Raw genomic sequence first — 21,497 nt, 5'->3', positions numbered from 1 at the left:
CATTAAATGTAGCTTAAAAACCATAGTGCCCCTTTAGCAAAAAAAGACATGGCTTTTCAGTGCAATCTTCTCTCTCATCATTGATGCTTAAGTACTTCATGACGCAGACCAAGCTCTCCGACAAACAAATGAGGTGGGCAAATTTACTTTCGCAATTTCATTTTCATATTGCTCACATTGCTGGCAAGCATAATCAAGTAGCCGATGCACTCTCAAGACGACCGAGAGTGAATGCGGTTTCCATAGCGACTCACAATGATCTATCTTTAATGATAGATGAGTATGCTATTGATCCCGATTTTAGAGATGTGATTTCAGCCCTTGCCTTAGGGAAGAAAGAAGAACCATTTACTTTACAAGATGGCTATCTTCTCTATGGCAATAGACTATGCGTTACTAACTCACTACGTGAGAAAGTAATGTATGAATCTCATGCTCCCCCATATGCGGGGCATAGAGGGATTTAGTCTACCCTAAAGGGAATTGAAACATATTTCTATTGGCCTACCATGAAAGTGAACATACATGAGTATGTTTCCAAATGTGTGGTATGTCAAAAGACAAAATTTGATAGAGGGAAGCAACTTGGATTGCTTCAACCCTTGCCAATCCCTAATTCACCATGGGAGAGCATATCCATGGATTTTATCTTTGGATTGCCTAAGTCTATCCATGGGAATACGGGAATATGGACGATAGTAGACAGGTTCAGTAAACAAGCTCATTTTATACCTGTCAAAAAGACTATCAAAGCCCATCAAATGGCAACCCTCTTCATTTCACAAATTTTCAAGTACCATGGCCTGCCAATGTCCATAGTGTCGGATAGAGATCCTAGAATGACCAGTAATTTCTGGAAGGGTCTCTTTGAGAATTTAGGAACAAGGCTAAACTTCTCTTCGGCCTATCATCCACAAACTGATGGCCAAAGTGAAATAGCTAACCTAACTATTCTCGATCTACTAAAAGCCTATGTAACGGAAGTAGATCAAAGATCCCAATGGGAGAAGTACTTACCCTTAGGAGAGTATGCTTACAATAACACTGTACATACTTCTACAGGAAAAGCACCTTTCGAGGTAATTGAGGGAAGATCAAAAAGTCCCTTGCTACTTAAGGTACATGGGAAGATCTTCGCTGCAGATGAGTATAGCCGAGACCTACAAGAATCTTTCCAAAAGATTAAGGATGCTATCTCTATCTCACAGCAAAGGCAAAAGGCTGCTGCTGACAAGCACAGAAGAGCCCAAGCCTTTAAAGAAAACGATTGGGTTTTGTTAAAGTTTCCCAAGGCTCGATTAAGGCACACGACGGGCAAGAATCCTACGGGCCACCAAAAGTACTATGCTAAACTAGCAAAAAGGTACTATGGTCCCTTCCAGATTCTTAGGCCAATCAATGAGATGGCCTATCAACTTAAGTTGCCCAATCATTGGCTCATACACAATGCTTTTCATGTGAGCCTCTTAAAGCCTTACAAAGGAGAGCCGCCTCAAGAACCAACTATTGAAGACCCACCGGAGATCGAGGACCACGAGGAGGTGCTGCAGCCCGAGTCCATTCTCCGACATGAAGACAAGGTATTAAGAGGCGGTAAGACTATCCGACGATATCTTATTAAGTTTAAGAATTATCCTTTTGAAGATGCTAGATGGATGCAAGGCATACAATTAAAGGATAACCTAAACCTTGTCAATGCTTACAATGCTTCCCAAGAGTAAGCAAATGTACAAAATGTTAAAAATGAACAAAAATTTTTGTCTTATAAGACTCTCTTTTTCTTTATTTGTGCACAAAAATGAAGTAGTATGCATGCTTAGATCAAGTTTGCGGAGACGACGTCTCCCGAACACCAAGTAGAGCTTGTCACTCTACTATGGAAGATTGATAGGACTAATGTGCAGACATGCTTGCGGCAGCCTCAGGCTCTCAAGCGCCAAATGGACTAGTCATCCATTATGGAATGATGTCGTAGGGTAACATAGGGATCCTCTACCCGCTAAGAAAAGGACTCATGCATATGCTTTATCTTCTCTACACCATAGTCGAGGACGACTATGATTTCAAGAGAGAGGTAATGTCATAATAATCAATATCTAATTCTCCTAAATGATTTTCTCATATTAAACTGATCATTTAATGTGGGGAAGTGCCAAGGGAGAAAAAGCTAGAATATTGGTTAAGTTAGCAGACCGGCCACAGTAGGGATCCAAAGGAGGGAAAATAGGGATCCAAAGGGGGGGCCATCTGCAAAAGAGCCATGTGAAACAACGGGCTAAAAAGACCCTAAGGTTCAGCCCATTAAGACTTCCAAAATGCTAAGGTTCCAAAATTCAAAGGTTGTGTCCAAAGGTCAACCTTAGGGAAAATTGGATGCTTAGTGTGTGCCCAAAAAGTCTTTCTACATCCCTACATGGGAGGGGGCGAGCCCCAAAGCTAGGGGATGAGAGAGAAAGCCACACACACACACACAGGCTCCCTTTACACAAAGGGAATGAGGGACACATGTCAGCTCCCTAGGCCAGATGCCCACAAGGTATGCCCAATTCCTATTGGAAGACCCTTGAAGTGGACCAATGAGAATTAGGCTAGAGTAAATCTAGTTTAATTAATTTAAAAACATTTAATAAAAGAAACCAATAAGAATTAAGTGTCCTAGAAGACTATTGGGCAGTCTCCCAAGGGGTCCAATGAGCATTCAGGAGCCCCATGGCTTGCCTGATTCCTATTGGCCAGGAGGCAAAGGGGTCCAATGAGAGTTTAGTTTAATTATTTAATTATCTAAAGCTCTCACAAAAGGGGAAAGGGGGACACATGTCAGAAGGCTATCACTTATGCTGCTTAATCCCTATTGGCTTGACCTGGGGAGGTCCAATGAGGCAAAAGCCAGACTAACTTAGCAGCTAGGGCTCGCCCAAGAGAGAGAGGGGGCTGATTTTTGCTTGGCATTGACACACACACTCTCACACTTGACCATGTGTGAAGGGAAAATACTCTATCTCCTCCCAAGCTTTAATGGAGAGCTCATCACCTACTCCAAGCTTGTGAGATAGAAGCCTACATCAACACTCTCTTGGCATGTGGATGCAAATCCAACCAAGAGCCAAGCTTCAATGCATGCTCATCTTCTCTACCAAGCTAATTACTAAGCTAAGCTATGCTAATATGAGTGATTATGTGAGGAGATGTACTTCTTTCTCGTAAGATACTTCTTTTTCCTCTCAATCTACTCTCATACCCTGCCTAGCTCTCACCATCTTCGAAGGTGTGTGAGGTCTTGGGTCTGAGAACGGGGATAATTCAAGTTGTGTTTGATTAAGTGTTTTGCTTGGTGTATGAAGCTTCCATCTTCATTGCACTAGCTCGTCTTGAAGGAACACAAAGAATTGTATTGTACAATGTCTCTCTTGATGGGAGAAACCATAATACAAAGCCTTTTGGAGGGGGGACCGGCTCCATGCAAATCCGGTCCTCAACTGTTGTCAATAGCTTAATTGCTCTCTCTTTTGAAAGTATTGTCGATGCTATCTAACTAGGTGTTATGCTTTTTGTTGCTCTCTCCACCCAAGCACTCTTGTAATTCTCATTAGGAATCAACTCTAATGAAATGCTCACTATGTTCATGCTAATTTCCGCTACACATAAGATTTTAGGCCATTAAATGTTACAACATTGCATGAGCATCTAGCAAGATTGAAATTTGTTTCTAGCATATGTTCAACCACAGTAGCGGCTTCCTACTGGTTTAGGATTGACTCTTCATGTGGACAAGGTTTCACGTTCGAAACAATCACAACCAGCTCCATCACCTTTACTACGTTACTAGGAGTCAACGGTGCGATCTGGTCCACCCCCAAGTATACCACCAATTGTAGTTCCAAGTTGGTCAAGCCATGGTCAATCGCTCTATAAACCACTATTTCCCTCGCTACCCATGGGCCCCCACTAGCACACACCCCAGTAGCACAACCGCCACAAGAACTGCGGCCATTAGGAACCTGAAATCCAAAATGTTTTGATCACTCCATATGCCCTTATTCTCTATATAATGGCACATTAAAACTTGGTACATGTTGTTCTCACTGTGTTTTGATTTTTGCTAAGGATCGCGTTGTGATGTTAAATAATTGTTGGTTTGAAGGCAGTTAACCAAAGATGTTTAAGCTTTAAGCGATATTTTCTTAAATATTTTATTTTATTTGAAAAGCATACAGAGGACATGGTGCAAATGGTCTTGGAAGTAAAGTCACCAATGATTCTTTATAAATTGCCAAAATGTCACTAGTTTCATTCGTTTGCAAGTTAATATATGTTTTTTTTGCAAGTTTCTCCTTTAATCTTCTCGCATTCACATATTTACAATGCCAAGGGGAATCGTGGGCAACGCGATCAGCGTGGGCAAGCGGCACAATGCGGGGATGACCCTCAGCGTGGTCGTCCCCCCCCCCCCGTGTTGACCTCATCAACAATGCACACGCTGATCACATTCTTAACAATATGTATGCAATGAATATTTTATGCATAGCACAAAGTGTATGCAACTACAGAGGCTTTTCGTGCAATCAAAGATGCCACAATGTCCCTATTCAATGCCATGTATGAGCTTGATTTAAATGCACATCCAACCAAAGAGGATATTGAGCAAGTTGTCGTTATTGCGAACAATGCAATCTGATTTGGGGGGAGCATGGTTATCACACCCCACATGCGTGTGTAGCCTTTGAGAGACATGTGGAGGCTTGGGTAGAAATGAGAATGACATACATTGTTGCACAAGGATAAGCCAGTGGAGCCAACAATGAGAACGATGACAATGACAATGACAATGACAACAACGATGACACTAGCAATGAGGTCAACTAGATTTCCCCATTGTAAGCTAGTGTTAGAGAAATACGCTTGTGAAGCCATATGAGTATATTATACGATTTTGTTTTGCTCCATATCTATTATTTTGTAATTGTTATTTTAAGACGTGTACTTATAACCCTCGTACTATTAGTTTATATGGCCTTGTTTTAGTAGTCTTTCAATGCTGTTCATCCATTGATTTATGAGGACAAAGTCCAATTGGATAATTTGGGATTGAAAATTGTTGAAATTGGTTGGTTGCAAATGATTCAGGTGTATGTATCATTGTCCGGTTGATGGCTAATTGTTGCATGTGTGTGTGTGTGTGCGTGTTCAGATTTTTGTGTATTTTTGTGCTTGTATATGAGTGTGCATGCGTATGAATGCACATGAGTGACATGGAAATGAGAGAGATTTATTAGGACAAAAGTTGGATTGGATTATTTTGGATTGTAAACCCTTAAAATTGGATTGTTGTGAATGATTTGAGTGTATGTCTCATTGTCTGGTTAGTGATTAAACTTGTTGCTTGCGACGCATGTTATGACATTTGAAAAGAGTACATGTGCAATGAATTGGGTATATTTTTGTGCTTGCATATGAGTGTACATGAGTGAGGTAGAGAATATCCTCGGGTGTAGCATCATCCTGATTTATTCACCTCTCTTGTGACTATCCCTAATAGGAATACTACCACGTGCCAACAATGCCTCTTATCTAGTTAAGGGATTTAAAAAAGTTATGCCTACTATCCTAGGTGGAACTTCTTTCATGATTTTTTATGCTTTGTATGTACATGGGATCCAGAAGAACCTTTTTTCCATATTTTCACTTGTAAAACTTGTTGCTAAGTTTGTGGATGATAAATATACCATGCATGATCTCAGTTTTGGTGATACTATTGTTGCATTTGGCACTTTCTTTCATGGTCTATATAAGCTCAATGCTTAAAAGAAATGTGTTGATGATTCAACATGCATAGTTTTTTATTCAAAGGTTGTTTCATATGGAAAACTTTGGCATGCACATTTTGGTGATATGAATTTTGCTAGTCTGGCATGTTTGCATAAATATGGTATGGTTGCTTTGTTTCATCCTCTTGAGGTACTATTGAAACCAAGGAATTCATATTCACTTGATCATGAGAATTTATTTTCTTTGTGATTACAAGTGGTGCTCACAAAATTAGATAATTTAACAATTCATATTGGTCACCTGCAAAGCTGTCTTGGTACCCTATAAAAAATCCATTGGCTAGCTGCTTGGCCCATAGGGCTACCTGTGCAATCACGAGATCTGCTTATGTGCTTCCAAAGGTTGATCATGTAAACATGTTAACAAGCAATTTAATAGTGGGAAAAAGTGGCTTGATGGTCAATGTGGTAACCTTGAAAAGCCTCATGGCATAAAGCACTAACAATGGAGTCAACATATTTAATGTATCTACAAGTGCATCATAAGCAAACTTAATTACTATAGAATAAACAATGACCCTTTGGTGCACATCCTAGATATCACATGTGAAAAAGGTCAAATAAAAAGCTCGTCTTCACATTTTCCAACTTTGAATATAATGACCCCTGCTTCTTCTCAATCTTATAGGATTTTTTGAAAATTGAGTTAAAGATACCTTCTTGTTAGTGTAAATCTTAAGTATACTATTCAATGCAAGCAATCATGCAAAGTGCAATAGGCCCAATACATCCCAACAATAGGAACGATGACCCAAGCAGCTCACCTCCTATATCTCTTCAAGGGAAGCTCGTACCCATATCAAATGGCAATAGGATAGACCTCCCAAAATGAGAAATACTATTTGAAGTAATCACACATGTGATGAGATGAATTTAAATTAACTTAGTATTTTGAATGTGAAAGAACTCAAAGCTAAAGAGAAACAAGAGTGGAAACTTGACTTCTTGCAAGAAACCAAAGCCTAAAGAGGGGGGGGGGGGGGGGGGGGGGGGGGGGAAGTGGGCTCTCATTTTATTGTTGTCCGATATCTTGTGTCAATTTTAGCCTTCCATGCCAGCCTCGTGGCCCGTCAGGCTAGACAATAGTGAAGTGCACGAGCGGGAGTGTGTGTGTGCATATGTGTGTGTGTGTGTGTGTGTATGCAACAATGGAGAAGAGAGAAGAAGAGGAGACATGTGTTTGCAAGGGCTAAAGCTCACTATGAATATGTGAGCCCCTTATTCTATTATGTACGTAATGAATAAGTGTAGTGGGCGTGTTGGGGCTTACCCAACAACCTCTTGCGTAAATGCCAATATGGCCATGAGGGAGAAAACAAAAGCAAATCGTACAAAACCTGTACACAGCCATCCATGTATGACCTTAGCCAATGCCAATTGGCTCATTGAATATGTGTGCATCTAGATCTAATTGTAGAGGAAGTATAGAACGATCAATCACATACTCCTCACCAAAGCCGCACACATCCTGTAGGTATCTCACCGTACGTTGCAAAGTGACCCTATGCTAAAGGCCAATACTAGCCATTGCACAACTAACTGCTCCCACTACAAATGCACCTACCGCAAATACAATCTCGGGTCTTGAGATCAACATCTCTTACATCAGACTTCAGAGCGCTCATGCAATCCTCGTAATCTCTGCCAATCTGACCATCTCAATCAAATATGGCTCAGAATACCACTCATGGCAATCACCCTGACACCCAAACTCCGACCCCAAGAATCCATCCTCATGTCCATCGTGTGTCACATGCGCACCAAGAGCATCTGTTTGTCCTGAGCCCTGTGAGGGAAGAGCAATGTCTAGCTCCAAGTCAAATTCATTAGCCTCTCGCCTAAGCATATCCATGAATGATTGAATCACGTCTGAATCCTCAATGCTCAAGCCATCCATATCTATCATCGCATCCACAAATGACATGCCCTGTTGCACAACTGTCTGCACGACTGGCTCAACATGCTCACAAACTAGAGCATCATGCAACCTATCCGCAAAGGAGACACACCTTGTCTCTCTGCATGGCTGCATACTCACAAAGATTGTGTCGTCTTACACGTGACGTACTCGCATCACATGAATCGTGCTAACATTAGCACCTCTCGCTACTACGACTAGCTGTCCATGATGCAATCTAAAACTATGGTTGTCTAACACTACTTGACATCCACTGTCTCATGACTAACTCCCATAGATCAAGCACTACATCAAAACTAACACGTGGCGTACATCTCGCAACACGTGTGATGCACCACTCGGCAACAATAGTTTGACATCTGCTGCACCCAGTATGTCATGCATTGAACCATCAGCTAGACACACACGTCCAAGCATACCACTAGTATATGTGCTAAAGCACTCACGACTCGGAGTGACATGAAATCTAGCACTCACATCTAGTATCCAATGCGAAGGTAATGTTTCATCAAAAAACGACATAAGAAAGTCAGGAGTGAACATGAAAGCAAAGTTGACATCTCCATCATGTGTGGCCACATATGCTGCATCTGCTCCCACATCATCCAAAGTGATAGCATCCATCCTGTGTTGTCTCCTGCGCTATCTCATCCATAAAAAACAATGCCTATGTACATGCCCTGTATGACCACAATTATGTATGCAACGTCGTCCTTTAACTCTAGACATCTCTCTAGACTCATTTGTGCCAAAAGCATTGCACAATCTTTTCCATAAATCTCTAGTTGTACATACATCCAAACCAATGTGATAGATAGACTCACCAAGGTGTAACATGATCGTCAAACGTGCAAGCCCGTTCAAGTTGTCCCACTCATCATCAGCTATAGACTCTGGCATAGCATCCATGCCCTGTTGTAGCAACACTTGGCCCAACTGTGTCAATGCATCATGCATACTTGCTTTCCAACGCTTGAAGTTTGAACCATCAAACCTCGTATGGAAAAGCGTAAACTCTGACAATGATGTACTTTCCAAATCCATGGAAATAATAATTTGTGAACAAGATCAAGCACAAATCGATCAGCTGACAATAGCCAAAGCCTGGCTAGCTCATACACCAAGAAAGTCAAATACATATAATACATTTAGGCATAAGCTATCCAAGAGAACTATCAAAAAATAGCGACAAGTAAGCAAAACCACTCAAATGATGCCAAAGACCCGCTCTAATCCAAGAGCACTATGCGATAACTGGTGAATCTATCGTCAACAATCTCCTTCCTGAAGAGACTACAGCATACATGTCAAATGACATTACAATCAAACATGATTGCAAACCATGTGCATGAACACACAAAAGCACGAAAAAATATGACAGTTTTAGTAGTATGTTGGCTATCTAACCATACATGCCATAAACATGCTCAAAACCATGAGAAAATCATGCACAAAATCTGCACTCAAGCATACATGGGATGCCCCAAAGTCTCAACTCCCTAAACATGAAAACAACCCTGTAATCCAAAACACAAAGTGCGTCAATTGCACTCTGCAAGAGCTAGGCAATTACTGGCAAGAACATGGATATAAATGAGCCAAAATGTGGCACAAATTGATGCTCAAAATATATGAGAACCAACCCACATATGCCATTGTAAAACAGAGAATATCATCTCCAAAAAGCACACATCATGTGCATCCACATGGCAATACAAATGAGCATCAAGCCTGCACAAATGTGCATCAAATGAGCATCCAAATTTTACCTCTCAATCATGCCAAAAATTCTTAGAAAACTCTCTGCAAAATCGTGTACCACACTCTCCGAAATTTGCTTAATCACACAAGTCAATGCACATAACCTGTGATGAATCCACTCTCGAATCCGGAGAGTCCACGAGAGTGCATATATCCACAAAATGTTCTCGATGTATGCGCATAAATTTGCTAAAATTCTCAGCCCACACTCTCTTCACTGAGAGCAAACCATATATGCACAAAACAAGAAAACCAACAAGCTCAATCCGAGCTCTCTAGATGTAGCAAATCAGCTCCGAAAGCACTCAAAATCACCACAATATGCATACATCTACATATCAAGCTACAAGTGTATCTTTGTTTATGCATACATATACACATGCCAAAGGAACTCCTGTAATGCAAAGGCATGTATGCAGAAGAACTTGCAAAAGTACACCACCATGCTGTTTGAAGTAGATATCTCTCAAACCGTGATGAAAATTTGATTAAGAGATTATGACTTAACCACATCTCTTGATTTTTTATTTCTTGTATGAACATGTGCAATTGTAAACTGACAATAGTTTGGCCAAAATATATACTACATATCTTAACTTCTTTGGGTTAAAAGACTGGGTAAGACACTTGGATCAGAAGGGGTGATGGCCTTCTGATCAGAACATAATCAATTTAAATAAATATGTATAAATTTCTTTAAAAAACGGGGTTACTACTAACCTTAATTATAACCTATGATCTCATTTGGGTCTGAAGGAGTGATGACCTTCAGATCACAAATTAAAACAAACTAAAAGTAATTAAAAGTGTAACATTTTACACTTAATCAGGAAGGGTAATGGCTTTCTGATTACAAAAACATTTATAGCTTCATATCATTTGTTTTGGAATAAATACTTGCGGTTGTTTTACACTAATTGGATAGTAGGCATAAGTTAAAAAGGTTTTAAGTAGGACATGGATAACAATTGATAGGGTTCGTTGACACTTGTAAAACATATTCAAAACTAACGAATCTGTTGTCTTGTTTATATGGATGCAAGTGAGGACTCTATCTTTACTTAGGATCTTTTTTGCTTTGCTATGCTTTGCCTACCAAGGCGAGACTAGCTTCTACGCATATCATGGCTTTGCTATGTAAAGCATGCAAGTCCAATCATTTGATGAAGAACATGTTTACCATGTCTTTGTTTCTCTCCTCTTCGTCCTCATCGATAAATGTAGCCCGCTTAAGATCCTCGAGGAAGCTAGAGCCATCATTGTAGGTTGGGTTGTGGCGTTGTGGCCTATGGCTCTCTATCCTTCCACTTTACTAGTACTTCTTTGTATGATGATTCCTAAAAAAAGAAAATAGATACTTGGGCAAGGCATATAAGCTAGTGGCTATAATTCACTCCATTCTTTGCTATGGCACCATAGAGTGTCATAACGGACTCTGGTTTGCAGCAAGGTGCACAAAGTTTTTTGATTCAATGGGCTCTCTATGGTATAAAAGTTGTTGAACTAAACAAATATTTTGATTCACTGGGCTCTCTCTTGTAACCGAGCTTTAAACTAACATTGCTGCGTCGTCCTGTTTTACGAATTTATTAGACTCCCCCCCGCCCGCCGCCTCTCCTCTCTCTCGAGTTCGATATGCAGCACGACGAAGTCATCTGGCAGGTCATCAACCATAATCATTGCAGCTTCAAGGCAAGGTATGCTCGTCAGGGGGCGCGTTCAGCTGCACGAAGAGAAGAAAGCATTATCATTTGGTTCTTTACTGCGAATCTACACACACACAGAGAGAGAGAGAGAGAGAGAGAGAGAGAGAGAGAGAGAGAGATATTTTGTATTGTAGATGAGAATCATTCCATATGATACTAAGTAGAATCTAACCCACCTGACGCATTTTGTTCAGAACCCAAACTCAAAATTTTTGCCGCAATGTTTACAATGTGACCGGACTCTGCAACAGGAGCTCTTGTCCTCTGGCCAACAGTCGATATGCGACTATTAGGGAGCATGATGGTAATCCTTTAACTCGCAAGTAGAAATGGCAGGTTTATGCCCAATATGTGTTTGGACTACACAATGAACTAACTCATAAAGGGGCTGAATGAGCTCAGATTAAGAATCATCACATGTACATGGGCTTTTCCTTATATGAGATATTATTGACAGGGCTTAGCTTTATGTTAGCAAGATTGTAGGAATGGAGAGATCACAAAGATCTATAGTGAGAATGGGTGGTTCTTGATGTGATTTTATCTGTTACTTGTGGATTAATGAACATTTGGCATGTACTTTTGTTATGCTGATTGATCTCTTTGAGTTCATGTGTGTGCCGCTTGTTAGTTGTATATATATTTCACACACTTCAGTTAGAGGAAAGAGTACTCTTCATTTACATGTAGAGAATAATAATGCACCCTAGACTTCATTCTCTGGTGATTCATGATGGGTTCAATGAGGCACTTTAGGAAACCAAAGTTGGGTTCAATGTCACCTGGGTTAGTGGGAGAGCAACTTCCTGAACTTAGATCTATTATTCGATTTCAAAATTGCCGGTCAACGTTGGTCAAACTTGTCAAATTTGCTTCCGACTGTTTTCTTTCATTTTCTATCATGTATCGTTTGAAAATGGCTTTTTTCTTTGCTCAAATTCTTCAATTATACTACTTCTCTTCATCCTCTTTCTGAAGCTGGAAGCTCTTGAGTGGGAGGGGGAAAAAATATAGCAGGGTTCAGTCAAGTTTAGATTAGCAGTGATTTGGCACTTTTGTGAGTTTATTCGTAGACCGTGCATGCCCGGTCACTTAGCATAGATGCATATCCTCCGATCGCACACAGCATGATCATTGGAATTCCCATCAGAATCCATTAGCATCAGTTAGGGGAATTTTCCAGTGCATTTAGCCTATTTTCATATTTATTGGAATTTTCACTTATTATTTTTAAGTGACTTTCCTACAAAAGTAGGTAGGGCAATTTTGCTAAGTTAATATATAAGCAAACCAAAGTTCACACTTTTTGGCAGAAGAGGCAACATGAGCACCTTGCTCAACAGGCAACTTCTCAGCAAGACCAACCCCCCGACTACTCTGGCGTTTTCTCCACAGAAGACCTAGCGTTTTTGCATTAGATCAGCCTTGGCGATTTGTGCACAGCAGATCAGCCCCAGCGTCATCACGACACAGCAGATCAGCCTAGCGTTTTTGCATTTGCAGAACCCTGGCGACAGAAGGACCAATTTCAGCCCGTGGCGTTTTTGGATTTCAGCAGCAAATTAAGACCGGCATCATTCACCTAAAGTGTAGCAGGTTTAGACCGTAAAGACCATCAGTTTTCAGCCCTAAGAAACCTCATTTTTCAGCCATAAAAACGCAGCCAAAACAGTCATTTTCAGCCACCGAAACAGTCCCGAAATTCAGCGAATAGAAGAACTCAGATTTTAGCCATCGAGTCGTCGTCGTCATCGTCGTCGGCAAAGTCCCATTGCATCAATCCGTTGCATACGCATTGTACACCTTTGTGCAATCAAAGATTAGACCACTCTCGCCGACGAGTGGGGCCTTTGGAGGAGGGTTTTACAACCTCTCGGTGTCGTATATCTTCTCTCTCCTTCTGTCAGTCTCATTCACTTGCACGCACAATATCCACTCACTTTGTTCGTGATCATAGCATTCTTCATAAGACGGAAAGCTCTCCCTTTCCCTAAGAACTAAAAGGAACCTTGAGCAATAAAGATCACTAATCTTGAGAAAAAACAACATTCATTCCGTTGCACCTAACAAATCATGTCGTAATAAGATAAAGGCATGGCTTCGAAATCCAATTGATCTGTATACGTTTGAATTTCAAACTGCAACTGTTGAACTGTCTGATCACAAGTCAAAATTGATCCATCTGCTAATTCCGCATCATATAAGTGAGATGTCTTCTGAGTTGGCAAACCAAGCTGTTGAACTATCTGAGCGCTAATGAAATTATTAGAGCATCCGCTGTCCATCAAAATGTTGATGGAGCGACCATTGATAGTTCCAAGAAGGCTCAAAACTTGCTTTGAAATAGGTTCCAAAACTGAAGAATTGCACTGAGCATGTTTCATAAGAATAGTCGTATCCTCTGAGACAAGAATTGTATTGACCACAGATTTTCCTTTATCTTTAGCAGAATCTGGTTGTTCAGAATCCGATGATGTTTCCGTGTTGGAATTTCTTTTCAAATTAGACGGATTTGGTCTCTTTGGACATTGTTACTATCTATGGTTACCACCGCAAATTGTACATAATCCTTCCTTCTTTGAAGTCGAAGATGCATTTGACGAAGAGCCTTGCTGAGTATTGGAATGCCGATTTTGAGAAAAATCACGTTCTTTACCACGATCAAGTGGAGGAACATTTGAAGAAGATGCTTTGAGATTGTCGATCTTGAGAATAGAACCTTGAAGCTGAATAAGGTGATGTGGCTTGCTGTTTGAACTAAGACTGATGCTGCTGACTTTGGCTATAGCTGTCTCTGCCATCGCGCTGTGAAAAGCAAGCGCTAGTTGAAGATCTGTCACTAGGGAGAAAATTCCGTGCAGGGTGTCGATTATCGCCAAGACGCTCCACATAGGCAATTGTAGCATCCAAGGTGACAGGGTTGTATTTATGCACATCGTCCTTCAGGTTGGGTTCGAGTCCGTTGATAAAGCTTTGAAGTTTATCAGAGGGACTAAGGGTCTCTATCTCCAGAGTTAGCCTTTGGAACTCTGTGATGTATGCGGCCAAGGAACCTATTTGGCTCAAGCGGAGAAGAGAGGATTGGGCATGAAAATCCGCATTGGTAGGTTCGAACGCCGTGCGAATAGCACGCTAGAATTTATCCCAAGAAGGTGTGTGTTTACCATCAGCAACCCGTCGTTGCCACCAAAGAAATGCTGTGTGCTTGAGCAGAGAACTAGCAAGTGTAACTTTTTTACTCTCGACTAAGTCCGTGTTGAATAAGTAGACCTCCATTTTGAATAGCCATTGGTCCAGCACGTGCTTGTCACGGCGACCATTGTATGGTTCCGGCAGTTTAACATCAAGCTTCTTCTTCTCTGCAGCATTAAAAATTTTGTAAAGTAGTTGAAGTTCGTGATTGTCTACATCCTCAATTGAATCTGGTTCATTTGCTTTGTCCATTGAAGCTTCGGAAGAATGTGTGGAAGATGCTGCATGTGTAGTCCGAGAAGCAGCAGGAGGATTTCGAGAAGTGTTGTGCGTCTGCATCTGATCCAAGCGAGTGTGAAGTGATGCGAGGCTTGTGGAAAGTGTGGCCATCTGCTCCTTGATAAGAGTAAGGGCGTCATTAGATTGACCACCTCCGTTCTGAGAATTCGGCATGGTTACGCCTCAAAGGGAACTCTCGAACAGATGCAAGTTTTGGTTCGGGGACAAGTTTTGGGTGCTCCGAGAACGGAAATTATGTTTAGAATGGGTTCCGGCTCTGGGGTCAGGTGATAATCTCGAATGATCTACCACTTTGGGTGCAAAGTGTTATTTTTAAAGTCAGTTTATCTGGGGGTTTATATGATCAAGTGAGTGAGTTCACATGGGTTTTTTTTAAAAATTGGGTGTTTTCACATGGGTTTAAAAATTTGGGGCTGGTCGGCCAGTTTAAGTGATTAAAATTGAGTCTATTGTATAGCATTAATAATATACTCTGATGGTTGTTGTGCGTAAAGAAATAACTAGCGAAAGGTTGCAGCCCAGCCAGCGTTTCAGAAATTCAATGTAATGAGTCCAACGTTTTCAGCCTAATCAGCCGAGTGTTTTCTGCCTACCCGAGAGGAAAGGGGTGCGCAAGGGGCAAGCAGCTAGCAGCGTTGCAAAAATTTAGCCCAGCGTTTCAAAATTTTCAACAGCCAGCAGTGCTAAGAGGCATAATTTGCGCGTAAAAGCACTTTCAGCAGCCAGCGCTGGGGAAGAGGGGTGACTCCTGGTGAAGGGGTGCGGGCAAAGAGAAGGTGTGGTTGCTTGCAAGGTCAGTGCCTTTTCGCGTGAAGGGGTGCGAAACTCCCGGAACTGAAGGGGCTTCCACTCGAACCTCCTCATTAAGGGTACGTCCGCACACACACATTTATACTGCTGTCCATTATGTATAGAATTGAAACATAATAAATTTAAGTTACCTCATACATGTAGTAGAAGTACACCATCTTTCCTTTGCGGCCATACAACACACTAGGTGAGGGTTGTGGGTAGGGTTTGCAACGGCGAGGCTAGGTAGATGCCAAGTCCAAAGGCCCGGGAAAAAGATTTTACTTTGATACCACTGTAAGGATTCTAGGTACTAATCCTTAATTAAGTACTTAAACTCATGATTAAGACTTAAGAAACTTGAATTGAACTTAGAAACAAGACTTAGAAGACTCTGTGTTGATTGATTGAATGTGTGATACAAGGGCTCCTTATATAGGAGACGAAGAGACACAAATGAAAAGACATGTCTCCTGGTGAAGAGACATGACTTTAGACGTAAAGACACATCCTTTCGGCGAAGAGCTGCAACCATTGGGCGAAGAGTCGCAGCCATAGAGCGAAGGGGTGTGACCAGTCGTTGAAGGAGTGTGGCTTTTGGCGGTGAGGCACGTCTTTTGGGCGAAGGGGTGTGACCATCCAAGCGTAGGCACTTCCCGTATCTGCAACTAGGAGTAGATGTAATACTGTTAATATAGTCACAATCGTGATAGTGTGTGCTTAAGTGTTAATTCCCGTCGTAGGTTACCTTTCCAAAGTGCTCCGTGTGTGTGTCTAAAGTAAAGAATTTTGGGTGAAAGCTAAAGCCTACCGCTCCACAGGCTGGTTTCAAGGTTCTGTTGCCGGGACATAAATCACTTTTTCCTCAAGAAGTGAGCCTCTGTTGTTTTGGGTAAAGACATAGAGTATAGAAACGCGGGATTACACTATGGCCGACAAAGAGAAAGGTATTATGGAAGAGGGTTCCTCTTCGAAGGACAGACAAGAAATTCCTATGGTGTTCGAGATTGGCGAGAGTTCACGGCCACGATTGTCTGTACCTCTTGTTGATGTGAATGTTCCTCCACTATAGGGCTTTATGACTAGGCAACTTGAGGATGATGCGTTCAGGACTCAGTTAGATGCCGCGGTGAATGTGTTTTCACAACTAGTGTAGAACCCAAGGTTGATGGAGTTCTTGCAAGCGCCACCAGTGCCACAACAAAATAGGCAACCTACACCGCGAACAGAGCTTGGTGAGGCTCAAGCCCAAGTACTTCATGCGCCCCAACAGGATAGGGAGCACTCCCATGTTGCGGAGTCAGGGACTCCAAAGTAGGTTCCTCCCGCCCTTGAACAGGTGGTTAGAACGCTTGTTTTACAGGCTATGCCAGTTCAGCCTGCCACCTTTCAAAGGCCGCATGCTGTCTTTAATGGACAGGGAACTGGTTACCAGGCAATGCATCCAGTTTTTCCACCACCCATGGTACATCCTGGGTATTTTGGGGGTGGATCTGTGTTCTAAAGTATGGCTGGTTATGCGCCTAGAAGCCAGCCGTACATGCCAGGAACAGTGTTTGGGGGTATGCAAGGCATGATGCCAAACCCCATGTATGGTAGCATCGGCATGCAACAAGGTTTTCAGAGCAACCAAGGCCAGTTTAGAGTGCCACAGGGTAATTTTGGCATGGTTGGTTTTTCTGGACAGCAACCGGATATGGCACCTATGACACTAAATGTCAATGGCCAAGACGTGCCGATGATCCCTACTACAGTGCCCATGTTGTAGACCATTCCTTATGACAATTTGGGGGCACTGGAAAAGCCGAAAGCTTACAAAGAAGGCAGTGCAACTGTAAAGTTTAGCACTTTCAGCAGCTTCGAGGATAAGGCAAAGGCTCTTACCTTCCTCCAACAGTTTGATACAGCTTATGCAGGAGGGAATTTTACAGAGGCCTCTAAGGTCAGGAAAGCTGCCACTTTTTTGGAAGGACAATGCGCTTACATGGTGGACGACATTGTTAATGCAAGGACAGGCACCCGCCACTTGGGTCTACTTCAAGCAAATGTTTGTATCTGCTTGGTTGTCAAATGAATTTGAAGCCAACGTCATGACAGATTGGTACCAGCTTACTTTGGCTGCATGCAAGAGCTTGCTGGAGTACAATCGGAGGTTTTGTAAAGCGTTACTCTCAGTAACCTCCTACAGATTTGTGCCATTGACAGAGCAGATAGAGAAGTACTGTTTGGGCTGCCTAAAGGGCTTTGGGACTACTGTACCAAGAACAGAGTAGCTACCCTCACCCAACTCATGGAAGTTGCTAACACTGGTCTTGCCTTGTTGAAAGGAGAGGACAGTGGCTTTCCGAGCAACGAGAAAGGAGGGTAGCATAAGAAAAATTCAGCGAAGAAGCCCTTTGTGAAAACGGCTCCTGAAGCGTCACAGGGGTCAGAAAAGGCCAACAAAGATAAAGATTTAGCGGGACTTCTGGAGCGCATGCAAAGAAACAGAAAAGGAAGCCTTTTGTGTGTAAGTCGCTCGAGGAAAAGAAGGTCTTAATGGTTGAAAACAAATGCTTTATATGTGAGCAACCTGGTCACTTTGCTACAAATTGTCCCCAAAGGAAAAGATCAGCTGACTCAAATGATAAAGAGGACCAGAAAGGCAAGAAGCTTGAACCCACGGCAGGTTTGGTGCTAGATATGGTGGGTGACATGCCCGGTACAGATGCCAGCGAGTTATGCAGAGCATGGGGTAAAGTTAGCGATCAGACGGCACTCATCTTCTTTGATCTAGGTGCCAAAGCAAACTTTATCTCACCAGAGTTAGCTATGCAGCTGGGGTACACGGCAGAGGCAGGGTTGGCATGTCTTGGCTACTCAGAGTGTGTTACTCCCATTATTGGAAAGCTGCGTCTATATATTCAGTGCTTCTAAAAGCATCTAGCCAAAATCTTGCGCCCTGAGGGCTGTCTGTACAGCGTTGCCATACCATCCTCAGTTTCCGCAAAACGCGGGCCAGTCGTTCTACGCAATTTTGTGGCTTGAAGGGTCTAGTCCCCTCGGCCCCCTCGGCCGGGTTTTGGTAAGATGGTAGGGTCATGTTTTTAACCTTAACCCCCTTTCGGCCACTTGGCCATAATTTGCAAGTTATTTGGGGTTAGGTTTTAAAACCCTAACCCCCAAGTGTCCTCTTAGTCAACATCTGCAAGTTTGGGCGTATGAGTTTGTGACACTAGGTAGGCTAGGATTCTATATATGATATTGAGGAATAGCTTGAAACAAGTCTTGATCTTATATTATGGTAGTTATCGTGCGTAAGCTTAAAATGTGTTTGGTATGTCTAACTCTACGAATGGTTTGTTTGAACTACAATTTTTGTGTAGTAGAAAGACTGGGTAGACTTTTTTGGATGGTGCAAGATAGGCGATATCAACTCTTTTGACATCATTTCCTTGTGCGGGTTGAATTCAAGAACAAAAATGCAACAAGGATCTGCAAGGGGTCATTTATATTTGGCTGCTTCGCCAACAACCAAGTGTATTTGCAGATTTTAACTGGATGTTTACTGACTTGTATCTTAAGGCTGAAGAACTTTACTTGAGGTCAATTAATTTATGTGTGGATTGGCTGATGGCTTGCAGGTACCCTTTACTTATATATGAAGAGCATTGAAAGAGCTCACACCCCCAAAGAATTATGGGAGCGTGTGAAACTCCCCCGAAATTATGCAAAGGCTTTGGAGATAATTGATAAGTACTTGGTAATCAGTAATTGGTGCCTCCCGTCTTGTCGAGCCTAACAGCTGAAGTACAATATAACATGTGTTCTATTTATATATTTCCACAGGAGTTCTGGCCAAAATTTTTGGTGCACAAAAACAAACAACGCCTGACAAAGATGACCCAGTACCTTATTCGAAAGAGAAAATTAGCTTTGAAAGTAAGGTGAGGCTGCCAAATTTGATGGATTCACCAATGAAGTTCGTGATGTGTCCAGCTGTCTGCCCTTACGGATGAACTAAACTTTTGTCAGGGAGAAGCTTGTAACAATGCCCGCTAAACAAGTCAAAAGAGAGGCTCGAAGAGAAGCTAAGGCTGAGGTTGCAGCAGTTTTGGACAAGGTATGGGGGTACCTTTGTATGCGAAGATTTGGTTATTGCAATATCACAGTAGACCACTTGTGCATGTTTTGTTAGCAGCTATGTTCTCCTTTTTGAATATAGAAGCTTTTCGTGAAAGTGCTAACACTACTCATTGCTGCAGGCAATAGAGAAGGAGCTGCTTCAAAGATTGCAGAGTGGCACTTATGGTGATATCTATAATTTCCCCCTTAAAGAGTACCAGCAAGCACTTGACATGGAGGAACTAGAAGAGGAACAAGAGGAGGAGGAAGAGGAGGTTGTTTCTTTTGTTTGACCAAGTCCTGTTTAATTATTGGTGCAGTGGTTAGTACCTAACCTTTGTTATCACTTCAATGCCTTGCATCTTTGTTTCTCAAAGGAAGAACAACCAGCTGTTGAATATGTGGAGTATGAGATGGAAGACGAAGAAGAGCTAGAAGATTTTCTTCCTCGTGAACTGCATGTGGGCAAGTTATCTTCTGTGCAAGAAGGTATGTTCAACAAGTGGGATTCTTTAGGTGTGTCATAAGTTCCAATGCCCATTAAGAAAGATGTTTACTCGTTATTATTGTCAATCAGAGTTTTTTCTGCAAAGTAACAGGGAATGATTAGATAGTGTAGACCAAATGCTGCTCAAACCTTCTCCTTCCCCTTCCCCTTCCCTTGCCTTCTCTGTCTTCATCATTCTCTGGCCATTTGTCAAAGTGATGGGGGAAAAGGTGAATCGGATGATGAATGGGGCTGCAACCGGTAAGAGTGAACAGCCACAAGGGTGCAGACACTACGTCCTCGATCTTGCTCCAAATCTTCTCCGCACAATGGACAACCATGTATGTGTGTAGATCTCTGTGGAGGGCTGATCTGTCAGTTCGTATGCGACCTGATCTAGAAGTGTAGGCTGAGTATATACTATACACTTCGATGATCATATACAAGGGGCAAAGGTCCCTATATAGGGGACCCCATCTACATGCTTGACCGAGCATAAAATACATAGCCCACGACCCAAAAATATGGGGGCGCCTCTGGAAAAATGCCACCTCACCATAAAATTGACTCTCGGTTGTTGAGAAAAGCCTTTAGCTTCTAACAGAGCTTTGTGCTTGTCCAGTGAATTGTCTCACTTGTACTTGGTCGTGACTAGAGTAGGGAAAGATGCATGTCACAAATGTGATGACATCGCACTTCAACTTAAAAGGACCTGTTAAAGCATCTGAGAGTGGCTGAACTCGGCTGGAACCAACTCTCTCATAAAAATTGACGACGAGGCATGCTGTACAGATATTTCGAATTTTGTGGCGGATTATTAGGATTTGCCTTTTGGAAACCAGCTTTTCATATCTAATGTTTTTTTTTGACTTGGGCCTTTAAATATGAGCCATGGGGGCTCTTTGTGGCAGTCACAACACACAAATTGCAGACGAGGTGCTCCCCGGCTCTTATACTTTGTGAACCATGAACCATCAATAAGCGCCAGTCTTAAGGGCTAGTGCATCTACAAGTGGAACTCTGCTGCTTCATCTCTCTCTCTCTCTCTCTCTCTCTCTCCAATTCAGTTGGTTGTAGTTACTGTTCATGTGTTGCTATTGATTTCTTGCTTGGGTGTCCAAGCGTGTTGTAGTGGTATCAGAGGGCAACCAATTCTTCTCCTAGGAAGGACCCAATCCGTTTTCAGCAGCACACATGGGTTTCAACATTGAATTTGACAGACAGAAAAGCAATCCACCTGTTACAATCATGCGGGAGGATGAAGAGCATTCCACTCCTAGTGGGGAAATGGAGAGAACCAACAGAGACCCCCATTTCAAGGTATTGGGAGAGGACAATGGCACGTTTTCGGTAGGGGTTCTTGACAAAGCAGTGTACAAGTGCAAACTTCATGTTGACACATGTGCGAAGCGCTT

At 42.2% G+C, this 21,497-nt stretch overlaps 1 protein-coding gene across 1 annotated transcript in view; it reads left to right on the top strand.

Moving 5' to 3' along the window:
• Nucleotides 1-11,036: 11,036 nt before the first annotated feature.
• The window catches only part of LOC147431721 (MAK16 protein-like protein), a 57,986-nt gene continuing 47,525 nt past the window's right edge, over nucleotides 11,037-21,497 (top strand). Inside the window, exons 1-7 of the mRNA XM_086494228.1 lie at nucleotides 11,037-11,201; nucleotides 11,405-11,514; nucleotides 19,115-19,233; nucleotides 19,320-19,417; nucleotides 19,506-19,593; nucleotides 19,736-19,870; nucleotides 19,973-20,084. Of these exons, the coding sequence (XP_086350354.1) occupies nucleotides 11,140-11,201; nucleotides 11,405-11,514; nucleotides 19,115-19,233; nucleotides 19,320-19,417; nucleotides 19,506-19,593; nucleotides 19,736-19,870; nucleotides 19,973-20,084 (724 nt within the window). The 5' untranslated portion in view covers nucleotides 11,037-11,139. The remainder of the gene's footprint in view (nucleotides 11,202-11,404; nucleotides 11,515-19,114; nucleotides 19,234-19,319; nucleotides 19,418-19,505; nucleotides 19,594-19,735; nucleotides 19,871-19,972; nucleotides 20,085-21,497) is intronic.

The sequence above is a fragment of the Adiantum capillus-veneris genome, chromosome 21, assembly GCF_014529385.1.
Source record: "Adiantum capillus-veneris isolate H3 chromosome 21, ASM1452938v2, whole genome shotgun sequence".
In the NCBI taxonomy this organism is placed as follows: domain Eukaryota; kingdom Viridiplantae; phylum Streptophyta; class Polypodiopsida; order Polypodiales; family Pteridaceae; genus Adiantum; species Adiantum capillus-veneris.
The sequence above is the reverse complement of the archived record's forward strand: the minus strand, read 5'-3'. Positions and strand labels throughout refer to the sequence as shown.